Genomic DNA, 18169 nt, shown 5'->3' with positions numbered 1-18169 from the left:
GTGTAGTTATGATGGCTGGAGCTCCAACAGCCACCTTGGACTATGTGGTAATTGTGATTTTGTTACAGAAGTCATGCACTCGAATGGCAGAAAACAAAGGTAGAGAAAGCCTGGGTCCCAGATGAAATACCACATCAGCCTTGGACTACCTAACCCTGGACTTCTTTTATGTAAGAAAAAAATAAACTTCAGCTTTGTTTAAGACACTATTATCCTGGGTTTTTGTTTTCAAGCAACAATCCCTAATACTAAGTTCCTTATACATTACTAAACAATACCTCATTTTACTCTCACAAAAAGGTGTATGTGTGTACACAGAATTATTTAAATTTTATAGATAAGGAAACTAGCTTAGAAAGGTTAAGTTGCTTAGGGTTAAGAAGTTGGTAAGTAGCTAAGTCAAGATTTAAAGTTACACTTTAAAGTTATACTTCCCTGACTCCATCACACCACACTTCTTCAAAATGTAGTTTAGAATAGTTACAAAACACATAGGCAGTAACTGTCAGGGAAGTTCTAAAAGAAAGGAATTAGAAGCTAGGCCTTGAAAGGTATAGAATGATGAGGTCAAAAGAGGTTGGAGGTGGGGGCTGGGGGACACAACCAGAGAAGAGGAGGCAAGTGTCTATGGCAGGAATTTGTTATCTTTTTTTTTGGAGGGGAGGGGGAGGTAAAGCAGGAAACAGTGTACTGAAACAGTGTACTACATTCTTCAGTGAGAGACAATTTAGATTGAGAAATAAAGGGAAATAAAGACAGAATAAGAAACATATCTGGCATGAAAGAAAACTTTGAAAGAGGAAATCACTTTGAATTTGGTTTAAAAACTCTTACGAAGGGAAAAGATATTTAGAAAGCTAAGTTTCTGTACAATGAGACTGTTAGTGACCAGCAGAATGGATAAAAAAGGAAGAACAGGACTGGGGAAATCAGCTACAAAACCTTGTGGAGGAGGCACAAATGAGGTAGCGAGTGTGTGAACTTCAGTAGTGACAGTAAGGTCAGGGTGGGGGGGGGGGTCACCTCCAAGACATTTCAATGCAGGAAACCCCTGCTGATGGCAAACTGGATTAGGGAATAAAGGAATTTAAGAAGTTAGGGTTATTTTTCTAAGTTTCCAGTTTGGGAAAATGACAACCCTGACTAAAAAACAAAACAAAACAAAACAAAAACCCTGAAGATACAAGTATTTATCTTTGCACATAAGTGTATTTGAACCAATCAGCAAATGTCCAGGCAGAACCATCCTGCAGGTAGTTAGAACCAGAGTACTGGGCCACAGCTCAGGACTGCAGATACAGAGCTTTGAAGATGTTGCCAATTATGTGAAAAACTGATGCCCTTTGAAGGAGGGGAGACCATAGTAACTTCATTTTTATTTATTATGTATTTATTTTATTTTTTTAAAGATTTTTTTTTCATGTTTATTTATTTTTGAGAGAGAGAGAGCGCGAGAGAGAGACAGAGCACAAGCAGGGGAGGGGCAGAGACAGAGGGAGATACAGAATCCGAAGCAGGCTCCAGGTTCTGAGCTGTCAGCACAGAGCCCGTCGCCGGGCTCAAACTCATGGACCGCAAGATCATGACCTGAGCTGAAGTCAGACGCCCAACCAACTGAGCCACCCAGGCACCCCTAACTTCATTTTTAAATAGCTGGGTGCTAGTCTTATGAGGAAAATAATCATTCATTAAATCTGAACGAAAACAAAGGGTCGATATGGGATGCGGCAACGTGCCTACTACTCAGTATCTACCTTCCCCTGCTTGCTCCCCAACTGAACCCTGACGGTGATGAGAATGGCAATGTGCTCCACTTGAAAAACGACTTCCCAGTCTCTCTTGTACAAGGTAACTCTAAAGTGGATTTCTGGGAAGGCTTCTGCTTTCCTGAGAGAGGCACTTCTTTCTTCTCTCTGCTTCGAATGAGAACGTGCGGCCTGACATGCAGCGGTCATGTTATGAACGTAAGGAGGAAAGCCATATGGCAGAGCAGGACGAGAGGATGGGACCTGAGTCTCTGATGACATCCTTAACTCATGGTACCAACTTTGACCTACCTGCCTTTGGACTTAATTTTACATGAGAAAAATACATCCCCATGTGTTCAAGCCACTGTTGGTTAAGTTTTCTGTTGCCACTCAAGGTATTCAATAACTGATAAATTAGCAAGTTATTAAGTTCTACCCGCTAACTAAATGGTGGAAATATCCAAGACCAGAAACTTTAGTCGCCCAGCACATAAATACATGTATCTACAGCTTCACAGTTACAAAAACATCTGTGTATATACTCGCACTGACACATCTATACCTAACTCATTCAGAGTAACAAAGGAAATAACTGACAATAAAATGACCAACCTTACCCTCAAAAAAGTATTATTTTCTATTATACTTAGTTACTATGTCCTATAATATATTCAGAGTAATTTTTTAAAAAATTCACTAAAAAAGAAATTATCACTTAATAGGGCCATGTTACAATTATAAGAGAACCAGAACATGTTTCTTTGTTTGATTTAATAAAAGAAATACTGCCAGACCCCCAAATTGAAGGCACAGTGAAGTTAATTTATTATTGCTTGAGTTATTGATTTACAAAGTTTTTTTTTCAAAGATTAGGCTTCTTTGATCTGTAAGAAAAACAGTAAAAAAGTACCCCCAATTTTTTTTAATCTTAAATGAAGCATAACAATGAGTGAAGTTACTGTGATTTACTATATACAAATACAAAGATCTCACCAAAGTAGTAAGTAAGAGTGGGGTGCCTGGGTGGCTTAGTCAGTTAAGGGTCTGATTTCGATTTTGGCTCAGATCATGATCTCATCATTGGTGACATCAAGTCCCACACTGGGCTCTGTGCTATAAGCACAGAGCCTGTTTGGGATTCCCTCTCTCTGCCCCTCTCTCCCTCTCTCTCAAAATAAATAAATAAACATTAAAAAAAAGAAGAGACAATAAAATTTAATAAAAAATTAAACTAGTCCTCTAATTAAAGCCCTCAACCCTTCGGCATTAAGGGACTAAATTACTTCCCAGAACACTGGTTAATTTCCCCAGTAATTCTTTTTCTATTTATATACCTCTGAAAAAAGCTATGCTAATTCCCCATTAGATGTTTCCAGATTAAAATGTAGGCTTTCTCCCTTGTGAAAACCCCACAATCAAGTCCCTAAATGTATATGTATACACACTTTAAAAAATATTCTGGGGCTGCCTGAGTGGCTCAGTCAGTTAAATAGCTGACTCCTGATTTCAGCTCAGGTCATGATCTCACAGTTGGTGAGTCTGAACCCCACACATCAGGCTCCGGACTGATCGCGCAGGACCTGCTTAGGATTCTCTCACTCTCCCTCTCTCTTTGCCCCTTCCATGCTCTCTCTCACACGTGCACGCTCTCTGAAAAATAAATTAATTAATTTAAAAAAAAGTGTCTTTTGTGTAATGGCAAAATAATTCCACTATTCTACCATCATCACATCTGTTTCAACCTTTTATTCTGGTGATAACGACCCTGGTTTTACTCATTGCATCTATCCACTCTTTTTCTCCCCATATACCAATCATACACTTCTGCAAGATGATAGGGTTGTTTACAATAAGGAGTCAAGTCTATAAACAGAATGCCATTTTCTTTCATATGTTAGCTTTCCCTGGCAAATGATTCTCACCGCCTGTCATCTTTCTACCAATTGAGTAATCTAACCCACAAAAACATGTATACACATCTGTATATTTATAAATACCTGTATGTAACCAAATCCAAATGAATATTTTATTCCCAAACTCATGAACAGTCCTACAGCATTCATTAAGTCAGAGTGAGGCTAGAGGATGGAGTCTGAATGCCTTGGACCTCTAGTGCTGACTCAGCCAGGAACTACCTCAGACAAGTCTCTAGGCCTCCCTTTAAAAAAAAAAAATTTTTTTTAATGTTTATTTATTTTTGAGAGAGACAGAGACAGAATGCAAGTGGGTTAGGGGTAGAGAGAGAGGGAGACACAGAAGCAGAAGCAGGCTCCAGGCTCTGAGCTGTCAGCACAGAGCCCGACGCGGGGCTCGAACTCTCACAGAGCCGCGAGATTATGACCTGAGCCAAAGTTGGACGCTCAACCAACTGAGCCACCCAGGCACCCCTCTAGGCCTCCCTTTTGACAAAACATTGATTTAGGACTTATCTCTTACTTGCTTCCAGTTCTAGAACATTTTGGTTATATGAGAAATGCAAATGTGGGCATCATTCATTCAAATTAAACTGTCATTTCCATCTAATGATGAGAAAGGATGGTTAATAGAAACCAGCCAGGATAACTATGCAGTGACAGGCAGTTAAAAGACTATTGCAGAGGAAGCTAAATTTTAAACAAGTGAATCTGTTTCATTAGAACTGCAAAGGATGGCCCCTCTACAGGCTGTTAGTAAAATATGAAGGAAGCAAGCAATTGAAATGTTGGTGAGAACTGTCAGTTCTGGGCATAATCAGCACTCAGGCCATCTTTTCTCTGACTACTCAAAGTGCAGTATATCAGAAACATGCAAAACCAAAAGTAATATAAATTATTCTTACTACAAAAGCATTTTTATGCTGTAACACAGAAAAAATGCTTGTTATCATTTCGGCATATTATTTCTTTTTCTATGTGCGTAATAAATTTTTGCCTAAAACTATATTACATTTATGCATTTTGATCTGAAACACATATTTGAGGACATTATATTCAATCATGTAAGTATCCCATGTAAGTAACTGGGTTCTGTGCTTTGGACACTAAAACTGTTTCAAGCTTTCACATATTATAAAAAAATGTCATAACAAATATACATAAAACTTAGGGCACACTCTTGACTAATTCCTCAGGGTAAACTCAAGAAACAGACTGAGTCAATGGATGTGGATATTTTCACAGCCTCCCTGATACATTCTGTTAGGCTGTCATTCAAAATGGGAGTGGCAGGTTTTTAAAGAATTTAAATATAAATTACATGAATCATCTGCTCCTATCTTTTTTTTAATGTTTATTTATTTTGAGAGAGAGAGAGAAAGTATGAGTGGGGGAGGAGCAGAGAGAGAGGGAAAGAGACAATCCAAGCAGGTTCCGCACCGTCAGCACAGAGCTCAACACAGGCTCACAAACCGTGAGATCATGACCTGAGCTAATATCCTGGGTCGGACCTTCCACTGACTGAGCCACCCAGGAGCCCCAAATTATCTGCTCCTATCTTTTAATGCAAGACAGATGAGGTCTGAATAAGAGACTAAATTTCCTAGAAAACAAACAGCAGAATTAGACAAAGTAAATAAATCCCATAAATTAAATGACAAGTATGATTTCATAAATAATAGGCTTTACAGTCTGTAAGTTTTGTTCTCTGAGTCATTTTTAGGGTTTCTGACATTACTAAGTTTTGATCAGGCTTATAATTAAAGTCTGTATTCTGATTATAAATCACTGGTATTTAGAATGTGATCCCAGTTAACTGTGAATCTAGGATACAGTCCCTAATGGCCATAACAGTGAACTATTTCTATAAATGAACATTACCTGGAGACAGAAACTCTCTTAAGAGAGATCTGAAAAAACCAATAAAGAAATATTTCAAGCTAAAAGTACAAGTATTGTTTAAGTTGTTCTAAATGCTATCTTGAAACTAAAATAAAAAAAACAAAAAATATATCAAACAAAAAAGGGGGGAGAGAAAATTATAGGAAAAAAAAATCTAAAACAAAAGGGAAAAAGCAGAAAGATCAAAATAAAAGGAAGAAAAGTAGAAACACTAAGGTGTATTCCATAAATTAGAAAACTGAATTTATTTCATTTTTTTTTAATGTTTTATTTTTTTGAGACAGAGAGAGACAGAGCATGAGTGGGGGAGGGTCAGAGAGAGAGGGAGACACAGAATCTGAAACAGGTTCCAGGCTCCGAGCTGTCAGCACAGAGCCCGACACGGGGCTCGAACTCACGGACCGTGAGATCATGACCTGAGCCGAAGTCGGGCGCCTAACCGACTGAGCCACCCAGGCGCCCCTAGAAAACTGAATTTAAAAAGAACATTAACATTTGGCACCTGGGTGGCTCAGTCGGTTAAACGTCCAACTCTGGGATTTTGGCTCAGGTAATGATCTCAAGGTTTGTGAGATCAAGCCACACATAGGGCTCTGCGTGGACAGTGCAGAGCCTGCTTGGGATTCTCTCTCTCTGCCCCTCCCACCTCTTACGTGCACTCCTATGTGCTCTCTCTCTCAAAATAAATAATAAACATTTAAAATAAATAAATAAAAGGAACATTAACAGAGGTAACAAACAGAAGGAAAGTGAATAGTCAAATATCATTGGATATTACAATATAGTGTTACAGCTCACTTTTACCTAAGCTGTTATTCAGCCTTCTCAACGAAGCAGGACATAGCTGAGACTTGGAAAACCAAGGAGAAAAGGATTCTCACAGCAGACAAACTGCCAATCACACTACAAAAGCTCCAGTACTTCTCTCATAATACAGGAGTCATCACTTACATTCATACCTTAAATAGAATGCTCAGAAGTTTGCTTATGTTTTCTCCATATTAAAAGTAAATCAGAAGCAGGGCACCTGGGTGGCTCAGTTGGTTAAGCTTCCAACTTCAGCTCAGGTCATGATCTCACAGTTTGTGAGTTTGAGCCCGACATTGGGCTCTGTGCTGCCAGCTCAGAGCCTGGAGCTGGCTTGGGATTCTGTGTCTCCCTCTTTCTCTGCCCCTTCCCCACTCACACTCTGTCTCTCCCAAAAATAAATAAACATTAAAAAAAAATTTTTTTAAGTAAATCTGAAGCAAAGAAAGATTTCTAGAGACTGGTACTCTGATAATCCTATCATGTTTACCAGTGATAAAAGGGACACACACACACACCACCACCACCACCAACAACAACAACAAAAAGCTCAAGAACTTGAGAAAGCAAAGTTGTCTGAAAACATCAGAAGGGATAAACAACCCAGAGCCTCACAATTAGCCCCAAATGCATCAGACGACGACATCTCCAAGTTATGAAAAATATGTAAATTATAACCAGTGAGCTCTGTTTAAAACAAGAGTGACAGACCACATAAATGTGGTTTCCACTCTGAATGATTAAAATTAAGAAGTGGAGATAGACTTCAATACCTGAAATGTTTTACTTATGTTAAACATCTCATTTTCAAGCGAAGATAATTATAGTACAATAAAAATAATGAAACAGAACTACAGATGGTAAAGAAACTATAATTTTGAACATGAAGATAAGGAAACCATATTTTAGACCTATCTGCACAACACAAATATGGTAATTAGTGACCTAGCGTGGGCTGGTATCTCATCAATCCATATCTGATGTGCAATGATCTGGCATTCTGAATACAGTGACAAGTCACATTGGCCTGAGCATGTGTACTTTTGTGCCGTGTAAATAATGATCACTTGTGTTCCTCTAAGAAATCTGAAAGCCACCTAAAAACAAATGAAAAACCTGCCATTACCTGGATCCCTTCCACATTTCACATCATACTAAAATTTGCACTTTTTCACTAGCAGTAACAACAGGGAATTGCAGTTATTTTAGTACTCCAGCAACAATTGATATTTGGCAAAGTTTTGGCATTTACTATGTGCCACATTCCAGTTCTATGTAAATATAGCTGACTTAACCACAGAAACTGAAAGACTCCAGAGTCATCTACAATCTGCAATTATATCATGTATTTTCTATTTTCAGCCACTTTCTTCAGTACTAATAAAGACGGCAATGTATATTCTTTACCTGGTATCATCGTCATTAAAAAAGACATAAAATTCCTCGGGCTCCTGGGTGGCTCAATCAGGTGAGCGTCTGACTCTTGATTTTGGCTCAGGTCATGATCTCACAGTTTGTGAGTTCCAGCCCCAAGTTGGGCTCCGTGCTGACAGCATGGAGCCTGCTTGGGATCCTCTCTCTCCCTCCCACTCTGCCCCTCCCTTGCTCATGCTCTCTCTCTCTCTCAAAATATATAAATAAACTTTAAAAAATAAGAGAAAGATAAAATTCCAACTTTCTTTTCCTTTATGTTTGAATGAAATATAATCTCATCCATATTGTATTATCTGTCTCAGAAAAACACCATGCTAGAATTAAAAAATATGAAGAAATTTCAGCCCCAAATAGTAATATTTTGAGATACCATGTGAAAAATACATAGAAGAGTATTTAATGATACTAGAAGTTTTACTACTGAAATTTTGGTTTGCATTGCCGCTGATTTCGAAATGAAGATAAACCACGTTAACAGCTGACCAAACATACTATGTAAGACCTTTCTTTAGAATATTGATATCTATATCTAGTGAGCCATCCAGCTTTCCAACTTTCAATGCCATGGTAACATGTAAGAAAAAGCACAGAAGACAAAGGTACCTATCAAGTCACCTTGCCCAAAAGCTTGTGTTTAAATCCAACCAAGCATTTATAGCTTTTAATTAAAACAAAAAATGTAGGACGCAAAGGAACATCATAGGGATGCAATCATCAAAATCCAGTCCATGAGAAATGCTACTGGACAAATGACCCAGTTTCTTCAACAAAGCAATTCACAGGGTATCTCAACACTTCATCAAAACCCACAGCTTCAATCTCACCTCCCTGAAACCTGCCAGAGCTCCTTACGTGTAGTATGGCACTTTGCTCCTTGTACTGCATCGTATGTGCATCGCCCATCACAGCATTAGTATATGGAGGACAACAAAGTAGCTTAGAGCAGGGCTGGAAGCTCAGCAGCCTGAGTTGAAATCCCAGCTTTACCCCCTTAGTTAACTTGTCTGTAAAATGGAGAAAATACCACCTGCTGCTCAAAGAAATTTTAAACATTCAGTGAGAAAATATATGCAAAGCACTTAGCACGATGTTTCGCATATCTCAGGCAGTTAGTAACTATCTAATGAATGAATAAGTGAAAACCATAAGCAGCAAAATTAAATTACTGTGAATGTCACTTCCTTTGATGTCACTTAGTCCTACAGTATACTTAGGGAACAGTAAAATGACAAAATGGCCAACAGTAAGAAAAGACTTAGCAACAATAAAAAAAAAAAAAAAAGACTATAAATTTCTAAATAACTGAGCTGCACTCTAAGGTACTAAGGAAAAGCTTAATCATAGCAAATACCCTCTGATGAAGAATAAGCTTATTTTTTAAAGGGCTAATCTTAACCAAACCTGGTAAAAATAATCAAATTTCTTTTCTAACTAAAAGCAATCAGCATAATCATCTGCAAGCAAAATTTTTAATAATATAGGAAACATTTTTAAAAGACTTTTTTAAGGTCCATGTTCCTGTCTGAATCTCTTCAGTTTTGTTACTTTATTCTAAAAAAAAAACCAAAAAACAAAAAACAAAAAACTAAACAAATTAATTCAACCAATTTGTCCATCTCAACAGTAGGTGGCATAACTGACATATTCTGAGCCAGTTCCCAGTTGTTACAAAGGGAATGATGTAGTAAAAACACAAAAAAGTTCATTACAGCATCATCCAAAATTCTGACAACATTCATTTAAAACTGTTTAAAGGTCCTAATTGGAAAATAAAATCTTTCAAATAATATGAAAGTACTTACATCTCAATTTGTCCAGCATTTTTCCACCACACATCGTTGCTAACATAGCTTTAACTGAAAATACGGTCAATTTGCCTCGGCCCTCACTGCAAAATAAATTATATTAGAACAATTGCTATCTGGACCACAAAAGCATTAATCAAATGTATCACTAAATATCAAGCAACCAGTACATTCACCCCTACCATTATATTCTACAATTATTACCTTGAATTTTTAGAAACCTTGGATTGTTTTTCCTTTGTAGAATTAAGGCCTCATGCATGTTAGGTAAAGAGTGCTAAAACTAACCTGAATTATTTGGAAATGAGCTTTATAAACATTCTGTAAAGAATTTTCTACTGGCTATGTAGACAGAGGCCAAATGGATGAACCAGAAATAAATTTCCTATCAATTTAGCCCATTGAATTCACATTTGAGTTGTTTTTAGTATTCAAAACTGAGGCACCACCTGGTTTGAATAATTCAGAAATGTGTCCCTTCTAGCACGATAACAACAGTTTATTGTTATATAGTAAACCCACAGGGTGCACACTGCTATAAAGGTTTTATAGTACATTCATCTTTCTTCTTACTATGACAACCTTACGTTACAATGTGTTTATTCTAAGAAGCTTGATCGTATCTGTCTCAGATCTTCCCATACCACTGCTGTGAGAAAACTGAAGGGGAAGGGATAGTAATATTAATTCTTTTTTAGTAACTGGAGATGAAATGTCAAACATACATGAATTATCTAAAATAATGCCACACACCACCTGCAGAGACAAGACAGTGTCTACAAGCCCCTCTGACCCAACCTGGCCACTGCTCCCTCCATCCAACTATTCCCTGGTTTCACAGCAGATGAAAACCTCACTAGCAGGTTTTTAAAGTCATCACTTGTAAACTAACAATGGGCTTTTGTGTTCATTTTATAAAGCTTGCGCTTACAAAGTTTCACAGTAAGAGTAAAATACCTCTAAATACCTCTACAGTGATGAGAACTATATCACCTTGGTTTTGAAAAGCAAGTGCTTATGGTCCTAACAGGGTGCCTTCCATTTTCCAAAACTTTTATACAGTAAGATCGCACTTGAAAAAAAGGCAAAGGGTTTATAAGCCAGAAAGTTCTCAGTGAAAAGATCTCCAGGAAATACTAATGCTTGTTACAGTATGACTTTCGACTATTACATCTCTTTAAGTTTATTCATAAGATAAAGCCAGAATCCCTGTAATTAGCTAAAATTAGGATGGGGTTTTTATTATTTTTAAGTTTTTTTACTTATTGAGAGAGAGAGAGAGAGAGAGAGAGAGAGAGAGAGAAAATGAATAAGCGGGGGAGGGGCAGAGAGAGGGAGAGAGAGAATCCTAAGCAGGCTCCACACTGTCAGCACACGGAGCCCAATGCAGGGCTCGATCTCACTAACCATGAGATCACAACCTGAGCCAAAACCAAGAGTTCGACACTTAACTGACTGAGCCACCCAGGCTTCCCTGGGATGGGGTTTTTAAAATAAAAGTTCTCCAGAAATACAGGCACCGCTCCACATCTTATATGGCACCTGGCAATATAAGGAATATGCCTGTGTCAAACACCCCCTGCACTGTACAAACAACACGAGTAGCTACAAAGAACATCAGCTACTAAGAGGAATGGATTTCTAAAACCAATACAGAACTTCTACAGTGGACATTTCTTATTGGTCACCAACCATCTAAATGCCAAGTCTACCTTTAAGCATGCCTTATATTATGAGACAAATACGTGTCCTACGACCCAAGTGTGAAGAAAGAAACAAAGACCACCTCACCCACTTGCTTTCCCATCTTTCTTCAAAACTAAGACACGGCCACATGCCACAAGCTCTGCCAGTAAGACGCACCCGCTCTAGACCAAATAGAAAACCATTAGCTTGTAGAAGGAGGAACTCCAAAGATCCCACCAGCAAGCATGGCTGCACTAGCAGTTACCTCCAGCTCCCTGAGTGGGCAGAGACACAGACACTTGTGGCAGGCCCACGGCCCAGCGTCAGTGGTATGTGGGGTTCAAGCAACGATATCAGTGCCCCAGAGAGGTGGCAGTGGTGTCTTCATTAGAGCGTTTTTGTGACAATTTTGAGATCTGTTCTTGGTGGTGTGGTCATCAGGCCCACTTTCCCAGCCTTCTTAGAGAGTCTGTGGGTCACACATACCCTTTTAATAAATTAGCCAGAGACAGTTTCTTTTTTTTTAAAGTTTATTCATTGAGAGACAGACAGACAGACAGCGAGTGGAGGAGGGCAGAGACAGAAAGGGACAGAGGATCCGAAGAGGGCTCCATGCTGACAGCAGAGAGCACAATGCAGGGCTTGAACTGACGAACCGTGAGATCATGACCTGAACTGAAGTCAGACACTCAACCAACTGAGCCACCCAGGTGCCCCCAGAGATGGTTTCTATTGCTTACAACTAAGAACTCCACTGGATGCAGTCTGTATCCTGAAGTGAAGTGGCCCAGAAAGATGAAGCAACAAAAGAAAACATTCCTGAAGTCCAGAGTGGGAGCAGGCATGCCTGATGGCCAGCGAGCAAGAATGAAGCGGCAGGGCTCATCAACAGTAGACGGAGCCTCGCTACACAGCTAATGACATTTTTTAAGGTAAACTTGCTCAAACCGTTGTTTGCAGATACAGATTTCATGAAGTGAGAGTATCCAGGGGAAAGTAAAAATTAATCTTAGAAGAGATTTCCATAAAAATCAGGATACTGATTACCTGTGGGAGAAGGGAAGGGGAGACACAAAAGGACCACACGAAAGGCTTTCCAGGTGCTGACAGTCCTCAACTCCTTGGCCTCCATAGTACCTACATGGGACATCTGCTTTACAATGATTCATTACACTGTACTCTGTTTTAGGTATCCTTCTGCAGGCATTTTCTAATTCTCAGTATAAACTGTTTAAAATAAATGAATCCTGGGAAAGCGACAGTTACCATTACTGGACAAGGCTAATGGTTTAAGGCAGAAAATGATGAAGGGAAACCTAGAAGTTAAAAGACACTTAAAATATATAAACTGTATGCATAAAATTTTTCATAATGAAATGCATAAAAAGAATAAAAATGTTAAAAATACCAAGACCCAGGCCCTATTCTTAATTTTTAAGTTTATTTATTTCTGAGACAGAGAGAGACAGAGCATGAGCAGGGAGGGGCAGAGAGAGAGGGAGACACAGAGTCCAAAGCAGGCTCCAGGCTCTGAGCTGTCAGCACAGAGCCCGACGCGGGGCTCAAATCCACAAACCGCGAGACCATGACCTGAGCCAAAGTCGGTTGCTCAACCGACTGAGCCACCCAGGCCCTATTCTTAAATGCCCATTAATAAAAGACTGGCTATTTATGCTATCATAAAAAAGAATAAAAAAGAATATGTGAAAGATAAAGAGTTATATCCAGGATAGATTACTAAGTTAAAAAAAAAAAAAAAAAAGCAAAGCATGGAAGAAAATAATTGCTAGAATGCTATGTAGCATTCTGTGAAAGGATATTGAAAAAATAACAATGGTTGCATCCAGGGTGGAAAGAAGGCAGCCAAAGGAAAGCATGAGTGTATGGGCACTTTTCACTTTGTAAGTATTAAACATGCTTATATTAGAAAAGACAGTTCTCAAGTTAATAATCTTAAGACACTAGAAAAAGAACAGCAAATTAAACCCAAAACAAGCAAAAGAAAAAAAATATGCATAAGAGCAGGAATCAGTGAAATTAAAAAACAGAAAAATAGAGAAAAATGAATAAAACCAAAAGCTGGTTCTTTGAATAAATCAGTAATATTGACAAACCTCCAGCCAGTCTAAGAAAAAAAGAAAGATATTGGTAATACCAATATCAAGAATGAAAGAAGGGTTATCAACTAAGGCTTCTATAAACATGATAGAAATAAGAAAATATAAAGACATTGTGTCCATAAATTCAACAACTTAAATGAACTAGACAGACACAAACCACTCCTCGAAGAACACCAAGTATTAAAGCTCATGCTGAGGAAACAGATAACCTCAATAGGCCCGTATCTATCACAGAAACTAAATCTGTATTTTTAAGCTTTCCAAATAAGAAAGCTCCTCATGCAGAGAGCTATAATGGTGAATTCTAAACATTTAAAGAAGAAATAATTGCATTTCTAAGCTCTTTGAGGGAACAAAAAAGGGGTAAACGTTTCCCAATTCTTTTATGAGACCAGTACTATTTTGATACCAAAAACACAATAATCTATTACAACAAAAGAAAACAAATCAGTATCCCTCATGAATGTGGACACAAAAATCCAGATGCCAAAACCCTACCCTGTTCTTGATATTTTTAAAAAGTTTTTCGTGTTATTTTAATACGCATCCTGAGCTGAAAACTACCAACACAGAACTTTGAAGGCAATACTAAGACTTCAGCTTTTATTTTGCAGGTAATGATAAAATCAAAGGACATAATGAAAGATTAAAGAGAATTAATCATATTGTGATTGTATAACTCTTTCTGGCTCCAAATCTCATGTTCTTCCTTCAAAGAGAAAAAAGGATATCTATTCCTGATGCAAAGAAGAAACTGATGCCATTTATGCGAACAGAAGAGTGCAGCAGAGGCCGGCATGCTGACAAGAGAGCCAGGTCAAACTCAACTCTGTTACTCAAGAAAGATTTAACGTACAGTGCCCATCAATAAATGCCATATGGCAGGTCCTAATGGGTACTATGACACCTTTACTTCTAAAAATTATCATAAGAGCACTTAACACTTTTTCCTTAAAAACCTTCAGAATGCTTTAGAAGCTAATATTTAAAATACTAATATTAAAATACTTCGTATCCCTTATTCAAATATTCTTTACTCAGCTTTAATGCAGATATTAGTTCCAAATTCAGAAAGTCTTATATTCAAATACAGGATAACAACATCCTTCTCAACTGACTTAGATCAGCACTTGTATCCTTTTCCACTCGTTATTTTTTATACTTTTTTTTATGTTCATTTATTTTTGAGAGAGGGAGAGACACAGCGTGAGCAGGGGAGGGGCAGAGAGAGAGGGAGACACAGAATCCAAAGCAGGCTCCAGGCTCTGAGCTGTCAGCGCAGAGCCCGACATGGAGCACAAAACCATGAACCCCAAGATCATGACCTGAGCTGAAGATGGACACTTACCCGACTGAGCCACCCCTCCACTCATTAAGATTATTACTAATCTCAATGACTGACCTCTGATCAGATGTATTAACAGGACAGTGTGTGTGTGTCACCCCTCAACTATTATCAGTAACGTGTGGTCCCTTAATTCGTCATCTCTCAGATCTACTTTCCAACCATTTTCCTATTTGTACAGCCACACAGCAATATCCACACATAATCTCCCACCCATCGCACCGTGAATCTTCTCCCCTTTCTGCCTGCATGCCCTTTTGGGGTGTGCTAATATGTGTGTGCGTAACATCACATGCTTTATTGAGGGTGAGGGGAAATCCATGTACGTGTCAATGTGTAACTCAAGAGGATAAAGGGAACGTATAAGCAAGGTGGGGGGTGTTTTAAGTAAGGAGAAAGGAGCGGTATCTGAGATTAAGGATCATGAGGACCTACAGACAGAGAGATTTAGGAATGACGCTTACTGAACATGTTTAAGAATCTGTTTATAAATATATAATTGTGTATCCTGAAAATGGGGCAGTGGGTTCAGGTCTGAATTATGAACTAACCTTCCCACTTACAATGCTTACAGTTTTAGGCTCACAGTTTCAACCATCAAAAGGTTTATTCAACCTTTCAAAAGTAAATACTGATGTAAACAAATTAAGAAATGGTGTATTTAAGGATACTTTAAATACTTACTAAAGATACTGATGTAAAATCTAAGTATAATTTAGCATACAGAAATAATCACTTAATAAAATTAGTGAAAGGGTATACTCAGAATTCTTGCTGAAATCACGTTATTTACATTTTTCTCTCCAAACAGAAAGAATCTTAGCTCCCCTACCTCTCAACTGTTTGCTTAGTAGGCCAAACGTCAGCATTTACTCCTTTGCTCTGAATGCTTTTCTTGGCACTGGGTTCCTCAGTCTACTTTAAGCCTAACTAAAACTTCCTGCAGCTGCCCCCAAACAAAGCAAAGGGAAAGTGTCACTGTCACTGTGTTCTCTAGGGTTGCCTTATCGCCCCTGCATTCTTGCCTAGAATTAGAGGCAGCAGAGAGGAGCTGCAGCCACTTAGCAGCCTAACACCCTGTGATTATGTCCTTTATCTAATTGATTCTTTCTTCTTGGAAAAACTCAGTCTCAATCCTTCCCAGCAGACACCTGAATTTAACCTGTATACAAGTCAAGTTACATTTAAAACTCAAGGGTTAGCTGCCCTTGGTCGTGGCACACACAACCTCCCCGACACCTATGATCTCAGTCCTTCCGAGGTAAAATCCAAGTTCATCCCCGAATCCGTTGTCTTCGAATAGGATTCGGTTTTATCACAAAAAAAAATGTGGTTCAACTGAAAATCTGACCTATGACAGCTTCAGAGTTAGTAGGTGAATACTTAATAAGTAACAGTAGGGGTGCCTGGGTGGCTCAGTCAGTTGAGCGTCCGACTTTGGCTCACGTCATGATCTCACCCTTGAGTTCAAGCCCCGCGTTGGGCTCTGTGCTGACAGCTCAGAACCTTGAGCCTGCTTCGGATTCTGTGTCTCCCTCTCTCTCTCTGCCCCTCCCCAGCTCATGCTCTCTCTCTCTCTCAAAAATAAATAAATGTGAAAAAATTATTTTAAAAAAACAAGTAACAGTAAATATTAACCCTTGCATAAAGATACTAAAATGAGAGGGCAAACAGGTAGTGTTTGTTGAGGATGATGGGAGTAAGGAAACTTGTTATTTTAACCCCACCCAGAGTCTCTCCAGGGAGCACCCTCCCTCGGTAAGAAATATCATGCCTCTCTTTCTCAGACTTCCCTGCATGATTCACTGCTACAGACCTATCATTTTATGGTCTGACAATAAACCATGCACATGACTTCTAAAAAGAGTTCTTATTATCCAATACTGAGAAAACACCACAATGAGCTCCGTGCCAAGCTAAGCAGACAGTGAGTCACCCTGAATAAACACTGCTATGTTTTAACACGCAGGCACCTTCAGAAGCCTCGCCGTTCTCACCTGTGCCCTTTCGCTGGGAGCTTGCTCATTTCAGTTCAGCAAAGTCTCAAATTCTACCTATTTTTAAAAAAATATTTAAACTAACCTAATCTGGATGGTGTTTATAGCTTTGTGCTAAGAAGAACTTCCTATGCAAATTAATACTTTTGAAAACAAGACTACAGGGGGCATTTTTTACTTAAGAAACAAGCTGTTTCTACATCTTTAACAAACAATTGTGGCTGCTGCCAACCATAAATTAGTACTTCTCACATAAAAATAGACTTCTACTTTACAAACACTGCTACTAGTCCAATTACCACATGCAGCTAAAAGTAAAAGAACATTTCTTGTTGATTTTCAAAAACTCATATTTTTCCAATTAATCTTAATTTACAAAACTTCAGTGAATGGATTATGCAATAATCACTTGCAAATCAAGAATCCATTTGGCAAATGTCAAATGGCTTAATCAAGTAAAATCAACTTAGAATATTATTCAGTTTTATCACAATCAGAATGCCTGCTAATTTTCATTTCAACCTTACAAATATTTATTAAGAATTCAGCATTGTGTTTATCAAGTAATCAAAGAAGTATAAGGTAGAATCTCTGCTCTCAAGGGCTTTCAACCTTATTTGTACACTTACGAAGCAGTTTAGAGCATTGTATAACTTAAGGTCAAAATAATAACACAGACAAATACCATAGGTCATCAAAGGGATAAAAGTGGGGTTGGTGGTAAAAAGGAAGGCTACAGAGTATATAAAAACTTGAGCGGGGTGGGGTAGGGGTTGGGGTAAGTATGCTTGGAGAGAAATGGGAGCATATCATATTAGAAAAATTGAGAAGTGCCTCAAGTAGTTTACGGAGAGCTTGGTATGTACAGGGAATTAAGGACTGATACCATTAGAAGTGAGGAGTACGAATCTCGTTCAAAAACCACAGGGAGTTTTGGAAGGTTCTTGAGGTGAAAAAGGTGTCTTAATCAGATTAATTTGGAGGTACCGAATGGACTAGAGATCTCTCTGTTACCACCTCTCTCCTCACTTTCAGAGAAACAAAGGCAAGGAAAAAGTAACACACTCAGAAGAAGCATGCCCTTTCTTGCCTTTTCTTAAAAACAAAAACAAAAAATAGGGGCACCTGGGTGGCTCAGTTGGTTAAGCATCCAACTTTGGCTCAGGTTATGATCTCACAGTTTGTGGGTTCTAGCCCCACATCAGGCTCACTGCTGTCAGCATGCAGAGCCTGCTTCAGATCCTCTGCCCCTCTCTCTCACTCTGCTCCTCCCCTGCTCATGCTCTCACTCTCTCTCTCTCTCTCTCTCAAGAATAAATAAACATTTAGGGGGCCCCTGGGTGACTCAGTCAGTTAACCGGTTAATTGTCCAATTTCGGCTCAGATCATGATCTCACGGTTCTTGAGTTCAA

The 18169-nt window shown here is 38.7% G+C and overlaps 1 protein-coding gene across 36 annotated transcripts in view; it reads right to left on the bottom strand.

Moving 5' to 3' along the window:
- DTNB (dystrobrevin beta) overlaps positions 1–18169 on the bottom strand; it is a 239834-nt gene that overhangs the window by 172295 nt on the left and 49370 nt on the right. For all 36 annotated transcript variants that reach the window (XR_008289633.1, XR_008289634.1, XR_008289636.1 and 33 more), the window contains one exon: positions 9607–9692. Coding sequence is in view for 30 of the 36 variants with exons in the window: in XM_053201135.1 (XP_053057110.1) it covers positions 9607–9692 (86 nt within the window). In the remaining 6 variants the exon portion in view is untranslated. The remainder of the gene's footprint in view (positions 1–9606; positions 9693–18169) is intronic.

This window comes from Acinonyx jubatus, chromosome A3 (genome assembly GCF_027475565.1).
Source record: "Acinonyx jubatus isolate Ajub_Pintada_27869175 chromosome A3, VMU_Ajub_asm_v1.0, whole genome shotgun sequence".
Taxonomy (NCBI): domain Eukaryota; kingdom Metazoa; phylum Chordata; class Mammalia; order Carnivora; family Felidae; genus Acinonyx; species Acinonyx jubatus.
The sequence above is the reverse complement of the archived record's forward strand: the minus strand, read 5'-3'. Positions and strand labels throughout refer to the sequence as shown.